General features: G+C 40.3%; 2 protein-coding genes across 2 annotated transcripts in view; one reads left to right on the plus strand and one right to left on the minus strand.

The window, feature by feature from the left end:
* The window catches only part of LOC109937874 (INSYN2B protein-like), a 121288-nt gene extending 104071 nt beyond the window's left edge, over window positions 1-17217 (plus strand). The window contains exon 4 of the mRNA XM_020536368.2: window positions 16800-17217. Within this exon, the coding sequence (XP_020391957.2) occupies window positions 16800-16986 (187 nt within the window). The 3' untranslated portion in view covers window positions 16987-17217. The remainder of the gene's footprint in view (window positions 1-16799) is intronic.
* Window positions 1-20352, minus strand: part of LOC109931733 (dedicator of cytokinesis protein 1-like) — a 1067415-nt gene that overhangs the window by 642440 nt on the left and 404623 nt on the right. The window lies entirely within an intron of this gene.

Raw genomic sequence — 20352 nt, forward strand, 5'->3', positions numbered from 1 at the left:
AAGTACTGATTCTTGTGGTACCCCAATACTCACAACACATCGACCAGAGAATTATCCATTTATTTGTACTCCTTCTTTTCTGATGTGAATCAATTTGCAGCATTTTACTTGTACTCCTTTCAATCTAGTCTGTTTTTGATGCTCACAATGCTATCTAACTTGGTGACTGTTTTGCAGAACACCTCTGCTCTGTCCAGAGGAATGACTCCACCCTTCCAGATGCTTGCCTTTTTAATAAACCATCTTGCATCCGTGCTAACACTTCCATTTGAGGTCAACTATAATATTCCCATGAAGCTCAACGCAAGCAGGAGAAACAACACCTCATCTTCTGCTTAGGCTATTTAGACTGTTGAGAGTGCCAAGGCCCAAGATGCACAGGTTAGCTGGATTGGCCGTGCTAAATTGCCCAGGTGTGTGGACATTAGGTGGATTAGCCATGGGAAACCCAGGGTTACAGAGAATGTGTAGGGGGATGGGCCTGGGTGGATGCTCTTCGGAGGGGCGGTGTGGACTTGTTGAGCCAAATGGTCTGTTTCCACACTATAGGAATTATGTGAGTCAATGAAATTCTACGATTCTATGATGTCAGTGTTGAGATCTACAATTTTAGAATGTGACTTCTGTCCTCCATTTTGATTGTAACTCTGCTGCGCTTTGTTTATGTCTTGTTGGCTTTGCTTTTAGCAGAGTGAACCTACTTTCTCCTTTTCGTACCTGTCATTTACACCTATTTTACATCTCTATCACTTCTTTACCACCATTAGCGCTCCCTTTGTCTTTTGCTCTGGGCACCTTCAACATTTGTTCCACTTACTCCTTCTTCCCCCTCTATCTCCAGCATAAAAATATTTCCCAGCCCCTTTCAGTTCTGAAGAAGTCATATTGGAGTCAAAACATTAACTCTCTTTCTCTCTCCACAGATGTTGCCAGATATGCTGTGTTTATCTAACACTTAACTGTCTTTATTCTGGCATTTTCTTTGCCACCAATGACAGGTTAAAAGTCTGTGTTTTCCATTTACCCTCACCCTCCTTTTTAAAATTGTGGGGTTACATTTGCTGTATTCCAATCTGTAGAAACCATTCAAGAATGACATAATTTTGAAAGATAACTATGAACAAATTCACTATATCTAATGACACCACTAACTACACTCTAGGATGTAGACCACCAGGGCTCGGGGATTTACTAGCTTTCAGTTTCACTAATTACTCCAATGAACTAATTTCTTTCAGTTCCTCATTCCCGTTAGAAATCTCTTGGTTTTCCAGTATTTCTGATAGTTTATTGTATCTTCCTCCATAGCAACAATTATTTGATTAGTTTCTTGGCTATTTCCTTATTTTCCATTGTGAATTCTTCTGTTTGGGCACCCATTTGTCTTTCCCACTCATTTAAAAAATACTGTGGAACTTTTACATTTTATCTTATATTTTACTTTCATAAACTAGAATCATAGAATCCCTACAGTGTGGAAACAGGCCCTTCGGCCCAGCAAGCCCACACCGACCCTCAGAGCATCCCATCCAGACCCATCTGCCTATAACCCACCTAATCTACACATCCCTGAACACTATGGGCAATTTAGCATGGCCAATCCACCTAGCATGCACATCTTTGGACTGTGGGAGGAAACCCACACAGAGACGGGGAGAATGTGCAAACTCCACAGACAGTTGCCCGAGAGTTGAAGTGAACCCAGGTCCCCAAGCGCTGTGAGGCAGCAGTGCTAACCACTGAGCCACCGTACTGCCCTAGTTTTCCTTGTTTTGTCAATTTCTTAGTCCTCGTTTGTTGAATTCTACAATACTCCCAATCGGTTGGTTTACTAAACACAGTGCAGGAGCAAATTACTGCAGATGCTGGAATCTGAACTGAAAACAAAAATGCCGGAGATTACAATGGGTCAGGCAGCATCTGTGGAGAGAGAGCAAACTAATGTTTTGAGTCTACATGTCTCTTCATCAGAGCTCAGCACAAGCAGAAGGAACAACACCTGATTTTCTGCTTGGACTGTTTGGATGGTCGAGATCTCAATGTTGAGATCTACAATTTTAGAATATAACCTCTGTCCTCCATTTTGATTATAACCCTCTGCGGTGCCTTGTTTGTTTTCTTGTCAGAGCTCTGATGAAGAGTCATTTCGACTCGAAATGTTAGCTCGCCCTTTCTCTGTGGAAGCTGCCTGACCCACTGTGATCGCCAGCATTTTTTGTTTTGTGTTCGCTGTGGGTTTACTTACCTGTTTGCTATCTTTATAAACCAATTCGTTCGATCCAATGCAATTTTTAAACTTCTTTTGTTAGCCACAGTTGGATCATTTTTCCTGTTCTTTTTTAGTACTTCAAAGGCAAGTATTCTTGTGGTAAACTAAGTATTAATTCTGCACTTGCTAGTTATTGCCTAACTGCTATCATACCCCTTAATGCAATTTCTCAAATTAGCTAATTTGCCACTAATACTTTCATTGTTTCCCTTGTTAGGGTAAGACCCGAATTTTATATGAACTATATTACCTTCAAACTCAACATAAAATCCTACATATTATGTTTATTCTTCCCTAAAGGTGCCTTCACAATGAGATTATTAATTAGCTGTTTCCCAATGCATAACATTGGATCTAAAATAACCCATTCTCTAGTTGGGTCCTGAACATGCTGCGCCAGAAAACGATCTTGTACACGTTCGAGAACTCATCCTCCCCAGCATTAGGTTTAATTAAGTTTACCTAGTGTATACACAGATTAGTGTCCCTTATGATGGCTGATTTATTCTTGCGTGCCTCTCAAATTTCCTGACTTTGGCCGTCTATAAACAATTCCTGCCAATGTTTGCTGCCCTTTCCCATTTCTGAGCTCCATCCAACCTGACTCTGTATGGTGATCTTACGATCTAAGATCCATCCTCACAAAGGTACTGATCAAATTTGATTTCTGCCTGATGCGCACGACTATGTTTTAATGAGAACCTGCATGTTATCAATAACATAGCTGTAGTGGTGATTTGCAACAGAATCATAGAATCCTGACAGTGTGGGAATAGGCCATTCAGTCCACCGTGTCCACAAGACTCTCTGAAGGGCATCCCACCCAGATCCAGCCCCCTACCCTATCCCTGATATCCTGCAGTACTCATGGCTAATCCAACTAGCCTGCACATGGACACAATGGGCAATTTAGCATGGCCAATCCACAATCCATCTTTGTCCTGTGGGAGGAAACCGGAGTACCCAGAGGAAACCCATGCAGACACGGGGGGATGTACAAACTCCACACAGATGCCAAAGGGTAGAATGCTCCCAGCTTTGTATCCATATTATATTTGGAATGTTCACAATATTGCAATCTCTACTCTCCAGTTTCGAAGATTCTTCAAAACACGCAATATGCTTGGCAAATGAAATCACTGCTCTGTGATATTAATAATGAATGGGATAACATCTTTGCAATAAATGTCTTTCCGCCACAATTTTAATGAACTGCTAGCTCATTTGAATAAATAACCTCCTTTAAGAAAAGAAAGGAATTGTCTGTGTACCAGGGTTTTTCTTGCTATGATACTGCTCCCATATTCCAAAGAATAGTGTCTCATTTCCGATACCTGCATTAAATTTACTTTTCAGCTATTTATTTTTAAATCAATAATCCGATTTTATTGGGTTGAAGTAAAAACTGTGCTAACATAGACATACCTCCTTATATTTTAGAGAGCACAATAGGTCCCATGTAAAGATTTTTTCAATGTGAGAACATAATCTAGTCTCTTGTATTTTTTGTGGGCTATGGAAATCACGAACAGGGTTGTGGCCCATCCCTAATTGCCCTTGAATTGTTCTAATTGGCTTGTAAAGCCATTTCAGAGGGCAATAAAGAGTCATTCATATAGCCTTTGGTCTGGAGTCACATGTAGGGCAGTCTGGTAAGGTTCCTCAACCAAAGGACAATGACAAAACAAGTGAGCTTTTGACATCAATCAGTAGCTGTCCTGTTGCTGATACCAGCATTCGTTTCCAAAACAATAAATACAACTTAAATTCCACCAGCTGTTACGGCGGGATTCAAACTCATATTCTCCAGACCTGGGCAAGTGGATTGATAGCCCTGTGACATTATGCTGTACTACTGCCTTCTCATTAGCAATCCGTGAGGGAATGCTGTGATGTGGAGTATCCTGTGTTTTGGATGCTGTTTTAAACTGAGAAACTGCCTGCTCTCTCAATTAGTCCTTCTTTGAAGAAAAATAGAGGGTATCTCATGAGAATTCCAACCAAGCAACCATTTCCCTGTTTGTGAGAACGTGCCTTGCAAATTGACTGACACTTATTGGCCACATGTGCCTGACCTTCTGGAGTTGTAAAGTGCTTTGTAACATCCTGAGGATGTGACCACATTTTCTATGAATACAACTTCTTTTTCTCTTTGAAACTGGTGCCTTGACATCTCCAAGCCTCCGTCATAGTAAAGCAGGTTTTTGCTTTCTGCTGGGAGTCTGGGATATCATAAGGTTGCGGAAGGCACCACAACTGGTAGACCTTGATGCGAGCGTTCACAGTCCAGGGATCAGGTTCATGAATGCTGGCGAGGGAAACAATCTTGTGGTGACCCCCACCATCGAACTCCCCGAGATCTGTAAACCCTGCGCAAGCAAAGGATCCAAGCCAAATTAAACTGAACAGAGGATTTTCCTTTGAATGGCACAACTACGGAACATACAATTCAAAACTGGTATCTGCAAAACAGATTTCAATCAAAGTAAGCTAATTATGGAGACATGACTCATCATGAATCCATTCAGCCTTCACCTGCATACTGTAGTTTCACTTCAGAGCTGGGAACTGTGATTATACACACATAGGAAGATATGAATTAAATGTAGAAGTAGGCAATTTAATCCTTCAAACCTGCCCCACCATTCAATAAGGTATCATTTCTTTGTGTTCCGAGTTTCATATTCCCATCCAACTCCGATTACCCTTGATTCCGTTGCCTACCAAGAATGTATCTACCTTCACCTTAAAAATATTTAAGGACCCCACCTCGACTGCGTTCAGAGACAGAGGATTTCCAAACTCCCACATCCCTCAGAGAGAAAAGATTTTCATCTAAGTTCTAAAAGGGTGACTCCTAATTTTAAAACAGTGGCCCTTTTTCTGGACTCACCTATTATAGGAAACATCCTTTCCATGCGTGCCTTGTCAAGACCATTCAAGGCCCTTTAAACTTCAATCAAGTCATCTCTCACTCTTCTAAAGCCTCGTGTAAACAAGCCCAGCCTGTCTGATCTGTCCTCATAAAACAACCCACTCATTCATAAGAACATAAGAAATAGGAGAAGGAATAGGCCATCTGGCCCCTCGAGCCTGCTCTGCCATTCAATAAAATCATGACTGATCTTTTCATGGACTCAGCTCCACTTACCTGCCTACTCACCATAACCTTAATTCCTTTCCTGTTCAAAGATCTATCTTTGCCTTAAAAATATTCAATGAGATAGCCTCAGCTGCTTCACTGGGCAGGGAATTCCACAGATTCACATCCCTTTGGGTGAAGAAGTTCCTCCTCAATTCAGTCCTAAATCTGCTGTCCATTGTTTAAGGGTATGCCCCCCTGTTCTAGTTTCGCCTGCCAATGGAAACAACATCCCTGCTTCAGTCTTCTAAGTTCCAGTGACTTTGGTCCCAGTCTCAATCTCTCTTCATAAGCCAACCTTCTCAACTCTGGAATCAACCCAGTGACCCTCCTCTGCACCCCCTCCACTGCCAGTGCATCCTTTCTCCAAGTGAGGAATCAATCTATTAAACCTCATTGGAAACACAGCTACGCATTTCCATCTTTCCTTACGATGGGAGACCACAACCTACTCTCATTTTATCACCCCAAATAACCCTTTGAAACTTATCTCACTTTTATGTCATATCTGAATTAGGTTCATTGTCCTACTCAACATTGTAATAACCCTTAGGATGCAAAGAAAATGTGATACCATTTCCTCTCCACATTTCAAGTCCAGGCCCAAGAAAATCTGTCATTATTTACCATCAAAATCCCTTCCAAAGTTTTATGCTGCATTAAATGACTGCTTTTATTGTTTTTACCTTATTCACATTTAATTAGAAACACAATTGGCTGCTCTAACAAGATGGCAGAGAGACAGAAAGCCTTGACAGAGTTAGTTATATTTTTATCGACGACATGATCAGACTTAAACCGAGGCTGCTTGTACGGGATTTTATTTAATTGCCTGCTCCGTCAAAACTGATAGAATTTGAATCAGAACCTTTAAACAATAACTGAAAAAGAAAAGCTCAGCCACAGCATTTTTCAAACAGAACAGATTCAAAGCTGTTAAGTAAAGATTTAATTTGATTTGCCGTCCAAGCAAACCAAACACAAAAGGAAGTCAGTGTCTTTATCTACCTTTCTATTTTGCTTAGGGTCTTTTGAAATTAAATAAAAAGAATAGTTTTTTATTCCATTCGAAACTCATCTCATGAGGATAAGACCTTTCACAAAGAAAACCACGAATCTGACAGGGAACTTTCATTACTAATCAAAGAACAGTGATTCTGTAATGTCTTATTTTACTTGTGTTCTTTTGTGTCTATTTGTAACTCAGAGTGGGGCAGTATTTTAAATGTTGTGGGGAGGTGATTGGTTGGCATTGGAAGGGTTTTTGGAAGGGAGACTGTGCGTCTTTAAGACCTCAATTGTTGTGAAGAATCATAGTCATGGGTCAATGGGAAGTTAATTATTCGGTGAGGTCAGTCAGAGTTTAATAGCTTTCCTGGACAAAAGTCAAAATTCCTCATAAATGTCTTTGATTTTTAAGAAGCGAGACATTTTGGCTCCTATGTCAATAAATTATAGTTTAATTGTGATTTAGGTTATCAATTAGAAGCAAAGGCAAATCCCCAAGCTTTCAACTTTGTATTTAGTTGCAGTGATTAAAATTGCAGGGTTCTCGATCTGTTCTAATAATATTTCTGCTGTTGAGGAAGTTTCTATCCACACTCCAAAGATGCTCACTTTCTCATTTCTTCATTTTTCCTTCAAAAGGTTATAAAATAAATTTGCATAGCTGCCAATCAACTGCAAGAGATTTGCCTAGAATAAATTGACTTATAATTAAATGCTACCAAGGTAATTTGGCAGGCGAGAGAGACAAAGAGGCAGCTGAAAGATGATAGACATTTTTCTCTCGAACTAAAGAAACACAGATATTTTCTTGAGAAATATGGATCACTGAGTGCAAAAATTGGGGCTGTTTCCTTTTTTTTTTGGAAAAAAGCACCTTGGAAAGTGTCACGTCGACCAGAGCTAGTCTGTGGACTTTAATTGACTTGTTATTGGGAAGTCGGGAAGGGTTGTATGTTTGTAATAATGAGGCTTATGATAATGAGAACTAGTGTGGTGTACTTTCCAATATAAATTAAATACTTTCAAATAAGAGAAGTGTGTGTAATGTAGTTTCAATATTAATGATAAGTTTACGTTTATTTAAAAGAGGGATTTTACAATACCCTTTAGGATTCATTTTCAAGAGATTATAACTCAGTAGATTTTAAGGCTTCTTCAGTTTACGAATACCACTTCCACCCATTTCTCACTATAAGAGAATTTGAATTAATTTGAGATGCATATTTAAACCTTAGTCACGATTTAATTTGGTCCCTGTTGAGAATCCGGGAGGATGAAGGAGGGGTCGATTTTAATGAAGGAGGGGTCGATTTTAACTTGACCATCTCAAGGTGGAAATGCTGCTGGATCAGATGGGTTTGTTGCATTCTTAGGGTCTAATTCTATTTAGTCTCCCAAAGGATCGCTACCCAAGTCTGTAGAACCTTCTGCAAGAATCCTTTATTGATTTGTATACACACATACACATAAGACTGTGTTAGAAATTTTGGATCTTCCTTTTGGCTCTTTATACATTTTTATTTATTTGTTCACAGGATGTCGACATCACTGGCTAGGCCAGCATTTATTGACCATCACTAGTGCCCATTTTCAGTTTCCCAACCTGGAACTGAAGTTCGGCATCATGATCCAGCCAGGAAAAATCAGTCCATTTCTTTAACCCTCTACTCTACACTCTGTTAACTTCAATGCGGGGTAAAATCAAAGGGTGTAAAAGCAGCATTGCACTTTATCTCTTCAGTTCTTCCATGGATGGGTCAGGTTAAAATTAGAAAGTGAAATCTGAGGTCTAATAAAGGTGTTTAAGATTGTGAAATGGTTCAATTGTGTAGATGTAAAGAACAATGTTTCTACAAAACAGAGGAGCATTACGATAAGATGGCCATCAATCAATCAGTACAGTGGGATTTCAGGAGAAATCTCAAGAGTTATAAAGCCATAAAGCTGTACAGCACGGAAAGAGACCCTTCAGTCCCACTCATCCATGCTGACCAGATACCCTAAATCAATCTAGTCCTATTTGCCAGCATTTGGCCCATATCCTGCTAAACACTTCCTATTCATATACCCATCCAGTTGCCTTTTAAATGTTACAGTTGAGTCAGAGGATGGTGAGAATGTAGGTATGCTACCACACAAAGTGATTCAGACAAATAGAACAGACACATTAAAGACACACTAAATAAACACACAAGAGATTAAGTAATAGAATGTCATGCTGATCAAGTTACATGACAATGGTTGGCAGGAATCTTGTGCAAAGCATAAATGCCCAGCAGAGGTCTTTTGGGAATTAGCATCTTTTCCTATGCTAGAAATTCTGTGTGATGTAGTTGGCCACAAATAGCTGAGGATGGGCTAACCAACTATCATTGACTGTTCTTAAAATCCATTACGGTTTGCTAATGTCCTTTAGGGAAGGAAATCTGCCATCCTTACCCGGTCCTACACATGACTGCAGACCCTCAGCAACGTGCTTGACTCTTCCGTGTCCTTTGAAATGAGATGGGAAGCCACTCAGTGCCGAGGCAATAAGGGATGGGCAACAAATGCTGGCCTTGCCAGTGATGCTCAAGAAAGAATACAGAAAACCTTTTTGTTGAACTACTAGAATCTATGTGATGAAGTAGCACAGTGCTATTTGGTAGTAAATAGGACTTTGACTCAGTGACAGTGAAGGCACTTTAATACACATCAGAACAAGATGGTATATGACTTGGAAAGGATACTTTTAGGGGAACTCATGGGTTTGGAAAGTGATATTGAAGGAGCCATGACCAGTTGCTGCAGTGGATGGCATACAATTCACTAATGTTAGTAGAAGTGAATATTTGATGTGATGCAGACTGCATGATCTTGGATGGGGTTGAGCTTCTTGAATGTTGCTGTTAGTGCTCTCACTCAGGCACATGGTGAGTATTCCATCGCACATCTGATTTGATAATTAAACTGAATGAATTAGAGGTGATCCGAAGAAAAAGTTCACATCCAAACACTTATACTCTTTTTTCTCTCTCCCTTCAGCTCTTACATTAATGAGGACTGCCCTCTTTTATAATGAGCAATAATCTAATGGACCGTCCTTTGTTCATGCTTTTAGATGGCTAAAATATGATTTAAAACTTAATTCCATATGTAAAGAGGTGTTCAACACTGAAATGGATGGCATTCAATTTGAATTGATTAGTGGCTATTGGCAACAGGGAGTGTAATTTGCTGTCAGACTCCTATTGTGACAGATCTCAAATGCATTCCAAGCACGCTTTGGACATCAGCTCTCTGCTGTAATTATCCACTGTGAAGTCTCTTTTCCATATTGCAGATTGATATCTATTCTCTTCCTGTTTTAATTGCGCTAAAAGCAATTTGACATAAGTTCTTTTTTTTACACTAACTGTGAAGTAACAGACTGAAAGGTTACACATTGCCTTGTGCTAGAGATTGTTGAATGCTGCTTCCCACCGAGCTGGCTTTTTGAATGGACTGTTAGGTTATGCCCAATGTGCATTCATATAACAATGGAATTATTTTTCCTCACAAATTTCTAAAGCTTATGGTATGCACGGATTCGTGATTACAGCTCCCTAACTGTTGCAAATTGCACTTAAGCCGCACTTTTAATGCAGCAAATATCTTGTGGGGCTTGATGGAGGATTTGTGAGAGTGTTGGAAGAGATGACGAAAGGTTTTAATAGAACAGTGAATAGAGAATGTGTTAAAGTGGAGAAATTTTTATCAGAGGATGAGCGTTCTGATTTACAAGCAACTCATCAAAATAATAGGATTCATAACATCATGGCAGATTTTTCACAGTGTTGTGAAACATGTGTAAGCTTGGAATTTATGAGGGGGGCTGGTGGAATCAACATCGCCCCCTGAAAGAAATGTTTGTTCCAAACTGATGGAGTTTTTTTACAAGTCAGCCCCAACAATGATAAAACGAGGGGAATAGCTGGAGCAAGGGGAGGGTCAGACTTTCTCCTGGTGAAGTGCATTGAGTAAAGTAGTTGGGTGGTCAATTTGCAGCTGAACAGGACACTTTTGGAATACTGCATTCAATTCTGGTCTCCCTGCTATAGGAAAGATGCTTGAAATGGTTCAGAAAAGATTTACAAGGATGTTGCCAGGCTTGGAGGGTTTGAGCTATAGAGAGAGGCTGAATAGGCTGGGGCTATTTTCCCTGGCGCATTGGATGTTGACCTTATAGAACTTTACAAAATCATGAGGGGCATGGATAAGTGAATAGCCAAGATCTTTTTCCCAGGGTAGGGGAGTCAAAAACTAGATGGCATAGGTTTAAAGCGAGAGAGGAAAAATTTAAAAGGGACCTGAGGGGTAACGTTTTCACGCAGAGGGTGGTGCGTGTATGGAATGAGCTGCCAGAGGAAGTAGTGGAAGCTGGTACAATTACAATATTTAAAAAGCATCTGGATGGATATATGAATAGAGGGATATGGGCCAAATGCTGGAAAATGGGACTAGATTAATTTAGGATATCTGGTCAGCATGGATGAGTTGGACCGAAGGGTCTGTTTCTGTGCTGTATACCTCAATAACGCTTTGATTTGGTGGGAGGCAGTCCTGTTAATGAAATCTGTGGCCAGTTAGAACTCAATAGTGGGCAATTTGGATCACCTCTTATTCTGTGAAACTTAAGAGAATACAGGGCCAGTCTTCCCAATCTCTCTTCAAAGGACATCCCACTACCCCAGGACTAAGTCTTGTGAACCTTCACTGCGCTCCCTCCATGGCAATAATATCATTCCTCATGGGACAAAAACTTCAGGTCAGGTCTAGTCAAGGTTCTCTACAATTGAAGCAAAACTTTAGCACTGCTAGATTTAAATCCTCTCGTAACAAAGGCTAACATACCATCAGCCTTTATAATTGAATCAGAGATAGTAGGAACTGCAGATGCTGGAGAATCCGAGACAACAAGGTGCAGGGCTGGATGAACACAGCAGGCCAAGCAGCATCATAGGAGCAGAGAGGCTGACGTTTCGGGCCTAGACCCTTCATCAGAAAAGCCTTTATAATTGCCTGCTTCATTTGCATGTTAACCTTCAGTAACTTATAGATGAGGATCCCACTGTACAATAACTTCCAATGTGAGGGAAAGATTCTAAGGTGGTGGTAATGGGGAGTCAGTAGCTGACTAGAGACATGGAGATCTGCAGCACAGAAAAAGGCCCTTCAGCCCATCAAAAACAAACACTATACAATTCTCTACCCAGTTTCCAACACTTGGCCCATAGCCTTGGGTGCCTTGGCATCATGACTGTACATTGGAATTAACTAAAAAAGTTAAAAAAAATTAAGCTGAATGAAAAGGTTTATGATCCCACAGAGATGAGTGGTAGGTCAAAAGATTGGATAGAACATTAAAAAAGAAACAAAGAATGACTAAAAGATGAATAAGGAGGGAGAAACTAGAATATGAAAGAAAGCTAGCTAGGATGAGAAAAACAGGTGCTAAGAGTTTCCACAGTTACTTAAAAGGAAAAGAGTGATCAATGAGAGCATTTCTCCCCAAGAGAGTCTTGGAAATCATGAATGGAAAATAACTAAATGACAGATGAATGCTACAAATATTTTGTGACTGCCTTTACCGAGGAAGGGTCAGTAACATCCCAGAAATAATTGTGAATAATTCAGATTATGAAAGACAGCAATCGCCAGAGAAAGGATACTCAGAAAATTATCGGAGCTGAAATCTGACAAACCTTCTGGCCCTGATGGCCTTCATCCTAAGGTGAAAAGAGAAATGACTGCTGAAAGAGTAAATGCATTGATTTTAATTTTTCCAAAACTCCCTAGATTCTGGAAAGGTTCCATCAGATTGGAAAATAGCAGATGTGATGTCCCATTCAAGAAAGGGGATGACACGGAGCAGAAAACTATAGACCAGTTATCCAAACATCAGTTATAGGGAAATGCTGGAAATTGTTTTAAGGATGATAATTCGGGGCATTTAGAAAACCCTGCACAATGAGGCAAAGTCAACATTGTTCTGTGAAAGGGAAATTGTTAATTTATTTGAATTCCTTGAGGAAGTGACAAGGACCCAGTGGATATACCGTACTTATATTTCCAGCAAGCATTTGACAAGGTGCCACATCAAAGGTCACTGTGTAAAATAAGAACTTCTGGTGTAGGGAGTAACATATTATCATGGGTAGAAGATTAGCTAGTTAATGAAAAGTAGAGAATGGATCCAAATCAGGTTGACAGGATTTAATGAATGGAGACCAATGCTGAAGCCACAGGTATTAACAATTTATATAAATATATAAGTTATATAAGTTATAAATTTATATAAAATAGTGTTGCACCTTCTCTGTGCCTTGACACTGTATTCTGCACTCTGTTCTCCTACCCTGACGCACTTTGTATGGTATGATCCGCCTGTAGACCACGCAAGACAACACTTTTCACTGTATCTTGGTACATGTGACAACACTAAGTCAATCAGTCAATCAATCAATCTTGGACACAGAAATTGAATTGTTAAATTTATTGATGAGACAACTATAGGTAGGAAAGTGAGTTATGAAGAGGACACAGAGAAGTGAAGTAAACATGTCCATCTTTTTTGAGACATTCATGGGATGATGGCATCACTGGCTAGGCCAGCATTTGTTGCCTATAAGGCAGTTAAGAATCAACCATGTTCCTGTGGGTCTGGAGTCACATATTGGTCAAACTAGGTAAGGATGGCAGATTTGCCTCCCTAAAGGAAAGATGGTGCAGTTTTAGCTGGTGAGAGCAACAGATTGACATGGATTGAGATGGGGATTGTCTAAGGAAATGGTAAGTCAAAGTTTGATAGGAGATAGTAACTCCATTTGTGACTGTTAATAGTAGAGGAGGTATGGGAGGAAAAAAGATTAAAAGATTGTTAGGATTTTGAATCAATTTGGATTGTGTTTCAATTAGTGAGGTGCAACAGTGCATCCTGTACTTTTCCTTCAGAATGCTCCCTACCAGACACCATTGAACCTCACCACAGATACTCCGCAATATTCATGGCTTGACTGTAAATAAATCCTGCATATCATTGAAGACAAAAAAAAAACAGGCATTTCTTGGTCTCTCTTAAGGAAAAAAAACTTCTTATATTAGGATTATTAAATCACAGAAATATTAAAGTTAAAATTCCATGAAATCGCTACTGCCTGCACATTTGGCAGAAATCAATTTTTAATTTCTTTTAATAACATCTAACCTCGTCTATCAGCTCTTTCAAATAATGTTCCAGCTATTTTCCACTTTATTGCACATAAAAATAAATGAGATTACACAGGTTCCAGAGATTTTGGCTGCGAGGCATGCAAAATCTACACGGCTCAGAGAATACAGGAATCAGCTTTTAATAAGCTGTGCATCATATGCAGTTGAGTTTTTATTCTCTTGCTTCAGAAATTTACAAAGATTTATTTATTGACATTTATGGGTGGAGGGGTTGGAAATGACCACTTTATACCAACATTAGTATTGAAACATGCCAATAATCATTGGTGTAGGAGGTCCCACGTAGGCAGGTGAGCAAACACTGTGGTAAGTGAAATGAGAGCTACGTTTTCCCATGGAATATCTGATGGAAACCACAGTCAACACTTCCTTGACGTTTCTGACTGTGGCACTTTGACTGCAAATGAAAACAACAGTGTTTCATGTGAAACAGTGAGGCCAGCACTGATGAAGCATCTTTATCATAAGGAATTGTAGCAGACTAAGAATGAGACTGGCCGCCATTTTATGCACAATTCTGGACCAGTGTGGGCCACATCAGCAATTCGCACCTTCTGTAACTGATGAATAAAACAAAAGCTTTCCAATTGAGCTCGGGATGCCAAATCCATCATGTTGGAATTCCAGGAAATTGGTTATGTACAATACTGGGATAAGTCACAGTGGGATTCAAGGCAGCAGTGGAGTGGGATTATGACAGTTGTTCATAATGTGACTCCAGTGATTAGGATAGACGTTCACCCATGTTTAAATTGGGATAGGTGAAACATAACATGACAGAAACTAAGATAACAAGGTGTAGAGTTGGAATGACCACAGCAGGCCAAGCAGCATCAGAGGAGCAGGAAAGTTGATGTTTCGGATCTTGACCCTTCTTCAGAAAATTTTCTGAAAAAGGGTCCAGACCCGAAACGTCAGCTTTCTTGCTCCTCTGATGCTGCTTGGCCTGCTGCGTTCATCCAACTCTACACCTTGTTATCTCAGATTCTCCAGCATTGGCAGTCCCTACTATCTCTATGACGAAACTAGAATGTGCATTTGTACAAAGCCTTTTCCAACTTCAGGACATCTGAAAGTACTTTACAACCAGTGAAGTTGCTATTATCCCAGAGGACTGCTTTTTCATTAGAGAGGGACAATTGGTGATGGTTTAGCCTAGGGGTCACCACATCTCAGGCAAGGGGGAACATCACTGAAATAATTGCATAGAGGCTGGTGTCGTGTCACCAAGTTACCCTTTATTTACAAGTGCACAGCAAGCCAGCTCAGAGTCAGTCCCCTGAACTGAGGAGATTCAGAAGCTCCTGTTTATTGTGGTCATCCAGGGCTTTTCTGATTGGCCCATGTTAACAACCCCAATCAGGGATCTCGTAGTCAATGAGATCCACCTGGTCCCAATCACTATGGCCAGTGCAGTAACTGAACCTGCGCTGTTGGTGTTACATAGCATCACAAGCAGCAATCCAGACAAATAAGCTAACTGAACCCCACAACCACTAACGTAGTTTTGAAAAAAAAAGTCACTGTTTAGGGATTCAACTTGGAGAAAAAGATTTTGCAAATTGAAGGAGAGGGTGGATTTTGGAAAGTCCTGTATTCCGTGAATTCCATATGTAGAAATCTCTGTGTGAGGTGTGACAAAATTATTCAGAATTGACTCAGCATAGACTGGGAAACTGAAATCAGGATTTTCCCATTCTACCTGAGAGTTTACAATCCTGGAAACCCACCTGCCCTTCAAGAACCTGCAATCCTATGATTCATGACCTTAAACATTTTGGGATTGTGAAAATGGTACAAAGTATATCATTCATTCTGACTTGTTCTGAAAGGACCAGCTAAAGCTGAACTGAAGCAATTGTAAAGGCAAGAGAGTGATGAAAGTGACAATGTATGAAAGGCAGTCTCCATTTCTTGGCGTCTGAAAAGATCCATCTCATATTCCATTTAATATCGATTCAACTGAAACAACTTCTTGATACACTTTCCAATTACATCGCAGATCTTGTATCTTGATATCCCTTTAAAAGGAACACACACTGATATCTCATGCAGCGAAAAGCTGCAAACTCCTTCAGATGTGCTGTGCTTAAAGTGCAATTCTGCATTTTACAAGCAAAAACTTGTCGCTTGAAATATGTTGTGACAGCAGTCTGATTTATTGAATAAAAAAGAATCATTGTTGCATGCAGATAACATAATAAGAAGAGTGATAATTTGTTTCAAGAATTTGTTTTCAGGATTTGAGCTTGGTTGACAAGCTTTCTGTTGTCCTGAAAAGATGGTAGTGGGCTGCCTTCTTGAAGTGCCCTAGTCCATTCTTTGTAGCTGCTTTGATAAAACTTAATGGTTTGCTGGGACACTTCTCAACCTCTCCTTTCCCCTGGTGCATGACAACCCTCACGTTAAACCATAACCTCTCTCTAATGAGGGTGCCTCTCTATGGTCAGGTAGGACAACTGTGATTTTACTCTTCCCCAATCTTTCTGAATTCCTACCTCAGCAGCAACATTTTGGAAGGTAGTCAAGAACTTAGGGTGCAGAGAAAATCGCTGGAATGGTACCAAGAGATTTTCAATCAGTAAGGGAATCAAGAGTTGTGAGAAAAAGGCAGGAAAGTGGAGTAAAGGATTATCAGATCAGCCATGATCTCATTAAATGCTGGAGCAGACTCAATGGGCTGAATGGCCTAAGTTGGCAAAGCAGACATGAAGAAAGTGTTGCCTGTGACCAGAGGGTCAGTGGCCAGGGGACACAGATTTAAGATAATTATTTTAAAAAGTGGGAGTGGGGAGGATGGACAGTGAGGAGATTTGTATAGTGAGCTATGATCAGGAATGCACTGCCCAATATAGCGATGGGGATAGATTCAATGGGAACTTTTCAAATGGAATTTTATAAATACTAAAAGGAAAAACTTAAGAGCACTGGGTAAAGACTGGCAGAGTAGGATTTGATTTGATAGCACAATGGGCCAAGCAGCTTCCTTAAGTGCTGTAAGATTCCATGACTGTGTGGAGAGAGCCATTAGAGTCCATGGAAACATGCCAACCTTCTGAGCTGCAGAGAAATTGGAGAAAATTACTGTATAGACAAAATAACTTCCTTTTATTCTTCTTTTGTTTACAGTGTGGAACATGATTTCAGGCAGCAGGAAGTCAGATTTCATAGGGTCCTGAGCTCCATGGAAACAGACACAGGTCAAAGTTCAGAGCAACCTGGCACACCTAACAAGCAGGAAGAATCGCCAATACCACGGCAACCTGCCAGGACTGAACCAAAAAAGTCTAAGAGGAAATGTTTTTGGTTCTTATGAACTCTGGGTCTTACCACTTCCAGACTGATTTCACCATTAAGGGAAAGGTCCATGTAGAGGTCAACTTTGAGTTTCCTTTTTTGACTACTTCCTTGGTGACTTCATCCCCTGATGACAGAAGCCAGTTGTTTCCATGAGGTGACTGTTTCCTGAACACCAGCTTTTGTATTTTTAGAAATATTGCCACAATGGAGAAACAAGAAAAAAAAATGCAAAAAAAGTATTCTACATATTTACAGGGTGTAATTTAAGAATGCTATATTTCAAAGATTAAATTTAATTGTTTAACATTGCTTTAAATATATCTATATATAGAGTCAGCGAGAGTGGGAGGGGAAACGAAGGTGAGAGATTATTAAGTGTTTTTCCTTGGATCAAAATAAAGAAAATTTAGATCCACAAGGAACAAGATTAGACATTGTGCTAAACAGAACTTCAGGTTACTTCTCTGTCAGGGGAATGGGGTCTTTCTTTTAGTGATTTTAATCAATACGATTGAGATACATTGACCAAGAATGTCAATGGACTTTCAAGTTACATGCAGCACTATTTTAACCTTGTGCAAAGTCAGATTTACCCCTACTCTTCTTCTTTCATTTGATTAAAAAATGCCAGGGTCAAAGATCAAAAGAAAGGACAAAGAACAAAACAGCACAGGAACAGGCCCTTCGTCCCTCCAAGCCTGTGCCGACACATTTTGCCGTTCCATACTAAAACTGTCTTCATTTACAGGATCTATACCCCTCTATTCCCTTCGTATTCGTGTATTTGTCTATGTGTTTCTTAAATGCTACTTATTGTGTCTGCTTCCACCACCACCTCTGGCAGCGATCTCCAGGCACTCACCACCCCTTTTGTGAAAAACTTGCCTCGCACATCTATTTTAAACTCCCCCACCTCACCTTGAACCCGTGTCCTCTAATAATTGAACCCTCCACCCTGGGAAAAAGCCTCATACTTTCCACTCTATCCATGACAGTCCTGTTTCGTAAGTCCCCACCAAAGCTGAAGAGCAGAGGCTAAGTAAGTTACAAAGGCACATTGAATGAGCCTATTGCTGTGTGGTCAAATTTGCCTTGAGGTGGGTAATTAATGCTGCCCTAGTCAGCGCTGCCTACGTCCCATAAATAAATATTAAATTAGAAACCCTTTGCTTTAAGATTTATTTCACATGACAAATCCCTTCACATCAATCTCTTCAGTCTACTGTTTTAAGCCATATTAACTGATACAAGAACCATCATGCTAAAAGTAGCTCACCAGGGAATTACCACCTAGAGGGATAACTCTTTGCCTGCAATTATTGCAATTTCAGTTTCCCACAAGGAGTTGAAATTATGGAATAATCCCAATGCTGAAAGGCCCTAATCCCTGTGGATGAATCCTGACCGTGATGAATTCCCTATTTTCTAACAGTAAGTGGATGCACACCCAATTGCTTTTTTTGCATTGTCAGGAAAGGAGAAACAGCACAGGAACTGACCTGGATGGAACTGCCCAGTGATTCATTGTAAAGCAGAATTGATAGGATTTGGAATCAGCTACCTGTTTCTTTTATTTTATTCTAACTTAATATTATCCCTCCTTCATTTGGAAGCAGTGTTCTGATCTTTAACTTTTTTTTAATCTCACTCTTTTCAATACTACTCCTGGTCAGGCGGTAGAAGTTCTAATTGTATAGGTTAGGTTTCCCTTCTTTTGACATCTATTGCCTCCTCTTTCTCTGATAAATGAGCTCCATGGTCTGTGGCTGCACAAAAACACACAAGCTCATATGACAATAAAGAAGGATGAACACCCAGTTTTTCACCCTATTTCTCTTCACCTCATTGCTGTTCTCCCCCTAACATCCACAGGCAGTTAAAATCTCAGCCTGGCATCACTTAACTATTATGTCTTGCCTTGTCCCGACTTCAAGCCATCAGATCGTCTTACAGAAGGTAATCCTGGCCTTGATTCAGACGTCTCTTTATGAAAAGGACATTTAGCAGAATCTTGGTGTCAAACTATGAGCCTCTGGCACTATCCACAGCGGAATACTCGCTGAAAGTAGTTCTTACTGCAACCCTATTCTTGCAAGACTTCAAGCCAATGTTTCAGTATCCTTTCTGTTTCAGGATCCGCCTGCAATGTCCCACTTCCCAATTCACCAAGTGTTTTAATGAAGGTCCAGAAACAGAAATTGCTGGAAATGCTCAGTAGATTTGGCAGCATCCGTGGAGAGAAATCAGAGTTAACGTTTCATAATGAGTCACCGGGCCGGAAACATTAACTCTGATTTCCCTCCACAGGTGCTGCCAGACCTGCTCAGGTTTTCTGGCAATTTCTGTTTTTGTTTCTGATTTACAGCATCCACAATTCTTACAGTTTCTTTTAGTTAAGATGATGGTTGAAAGCTTTTTGTTCTTGTTATACTACCAGGGCGAAATGACATTTAAACTTCAAAGGTGAAGAAGTGGACCAGGTATAAGTGTGGATACACGCTTGGAGAAAAGCTGTGTGTACCACCCAGTTAAGCGTGAGCATATCTACCTGTCATTTTACGGAATGGGGATGTGGATCATTGGCAGACTGAATACCACAGTCTCCCCATAAACTATAGCAAAATCCTTTCCAAAAACCTTTGAGTTTTGACAAACGTTTGTTTCAACGGATAAAACTGAATGACTGAGCATGTGAACATCTTAAATGTGGGACAGGGTTGCTGAGGGAAATGATTCCATGGAGAAACAGACAGTGGAAGATCTGGCAGGTGGATGAAGACTCTATGTTAAATATCCCCACCGGCATGCTTCATGTCTGGAACGGAACAGTAGGAAACAGGGAACAATCTCATCCTGGATGGAATCATGGCCAAGTCAGTCCCTCTCATAGCAATAAAGGAACATTCAACCCTTTTCGCCACATTCTGCAATTGCTAAGAATTCATTTGTGGGATATGGGTGTACCTGGATGGGCCAGCATTTATCGCTCATCCCATATTACCCTGGAAAAAGTGGTAGTGAGCCACCTCCTTGAACTGCTGCAGTCCTTGGGGTGTCAGGAGATCTGCAAAGTTTTAGGAAGGGGGTTCCAGGATTTTAACCCAGCGACCACACTAAATACTTTCCTCAACTCTATTGACCCGCTTTTGCTCCACAATACTGTGATTCCCTTACCAAACAGTGGCCGATTCAGCCTTGTAAAATCCAATTAACTCCCTTCTTCCCCCAGTATTCCAGCATCGACAGGCTTTTGAAGGAGATTTCCATATTTTCACTGCTGTTTATGTGAAAAAGTGCCTCTAATTTTTCTTCCAATTGACCTAGCTCTAAATTTAAGATAACAAGGTGTAGAGCTGGATGAGCACAGCAGGCCAAGCAGCAT

The sequence above is a fragment of the Rhincodon typus genome, chromosome 1 (assembly GCF_021869965.1).
Source record: "Rhincodon typus isolate 14 chromosome 1, sRhiTyp1.1, whole genome shotgun sequence".
Taxonomy (NCBI): domain Eukaryota; kingdom Metazoa; phylum Chordata; class Chondrichthyes; order Orectolobiformes; family Rhincodontidae; genus Rhincodon; species Rhincodon typus.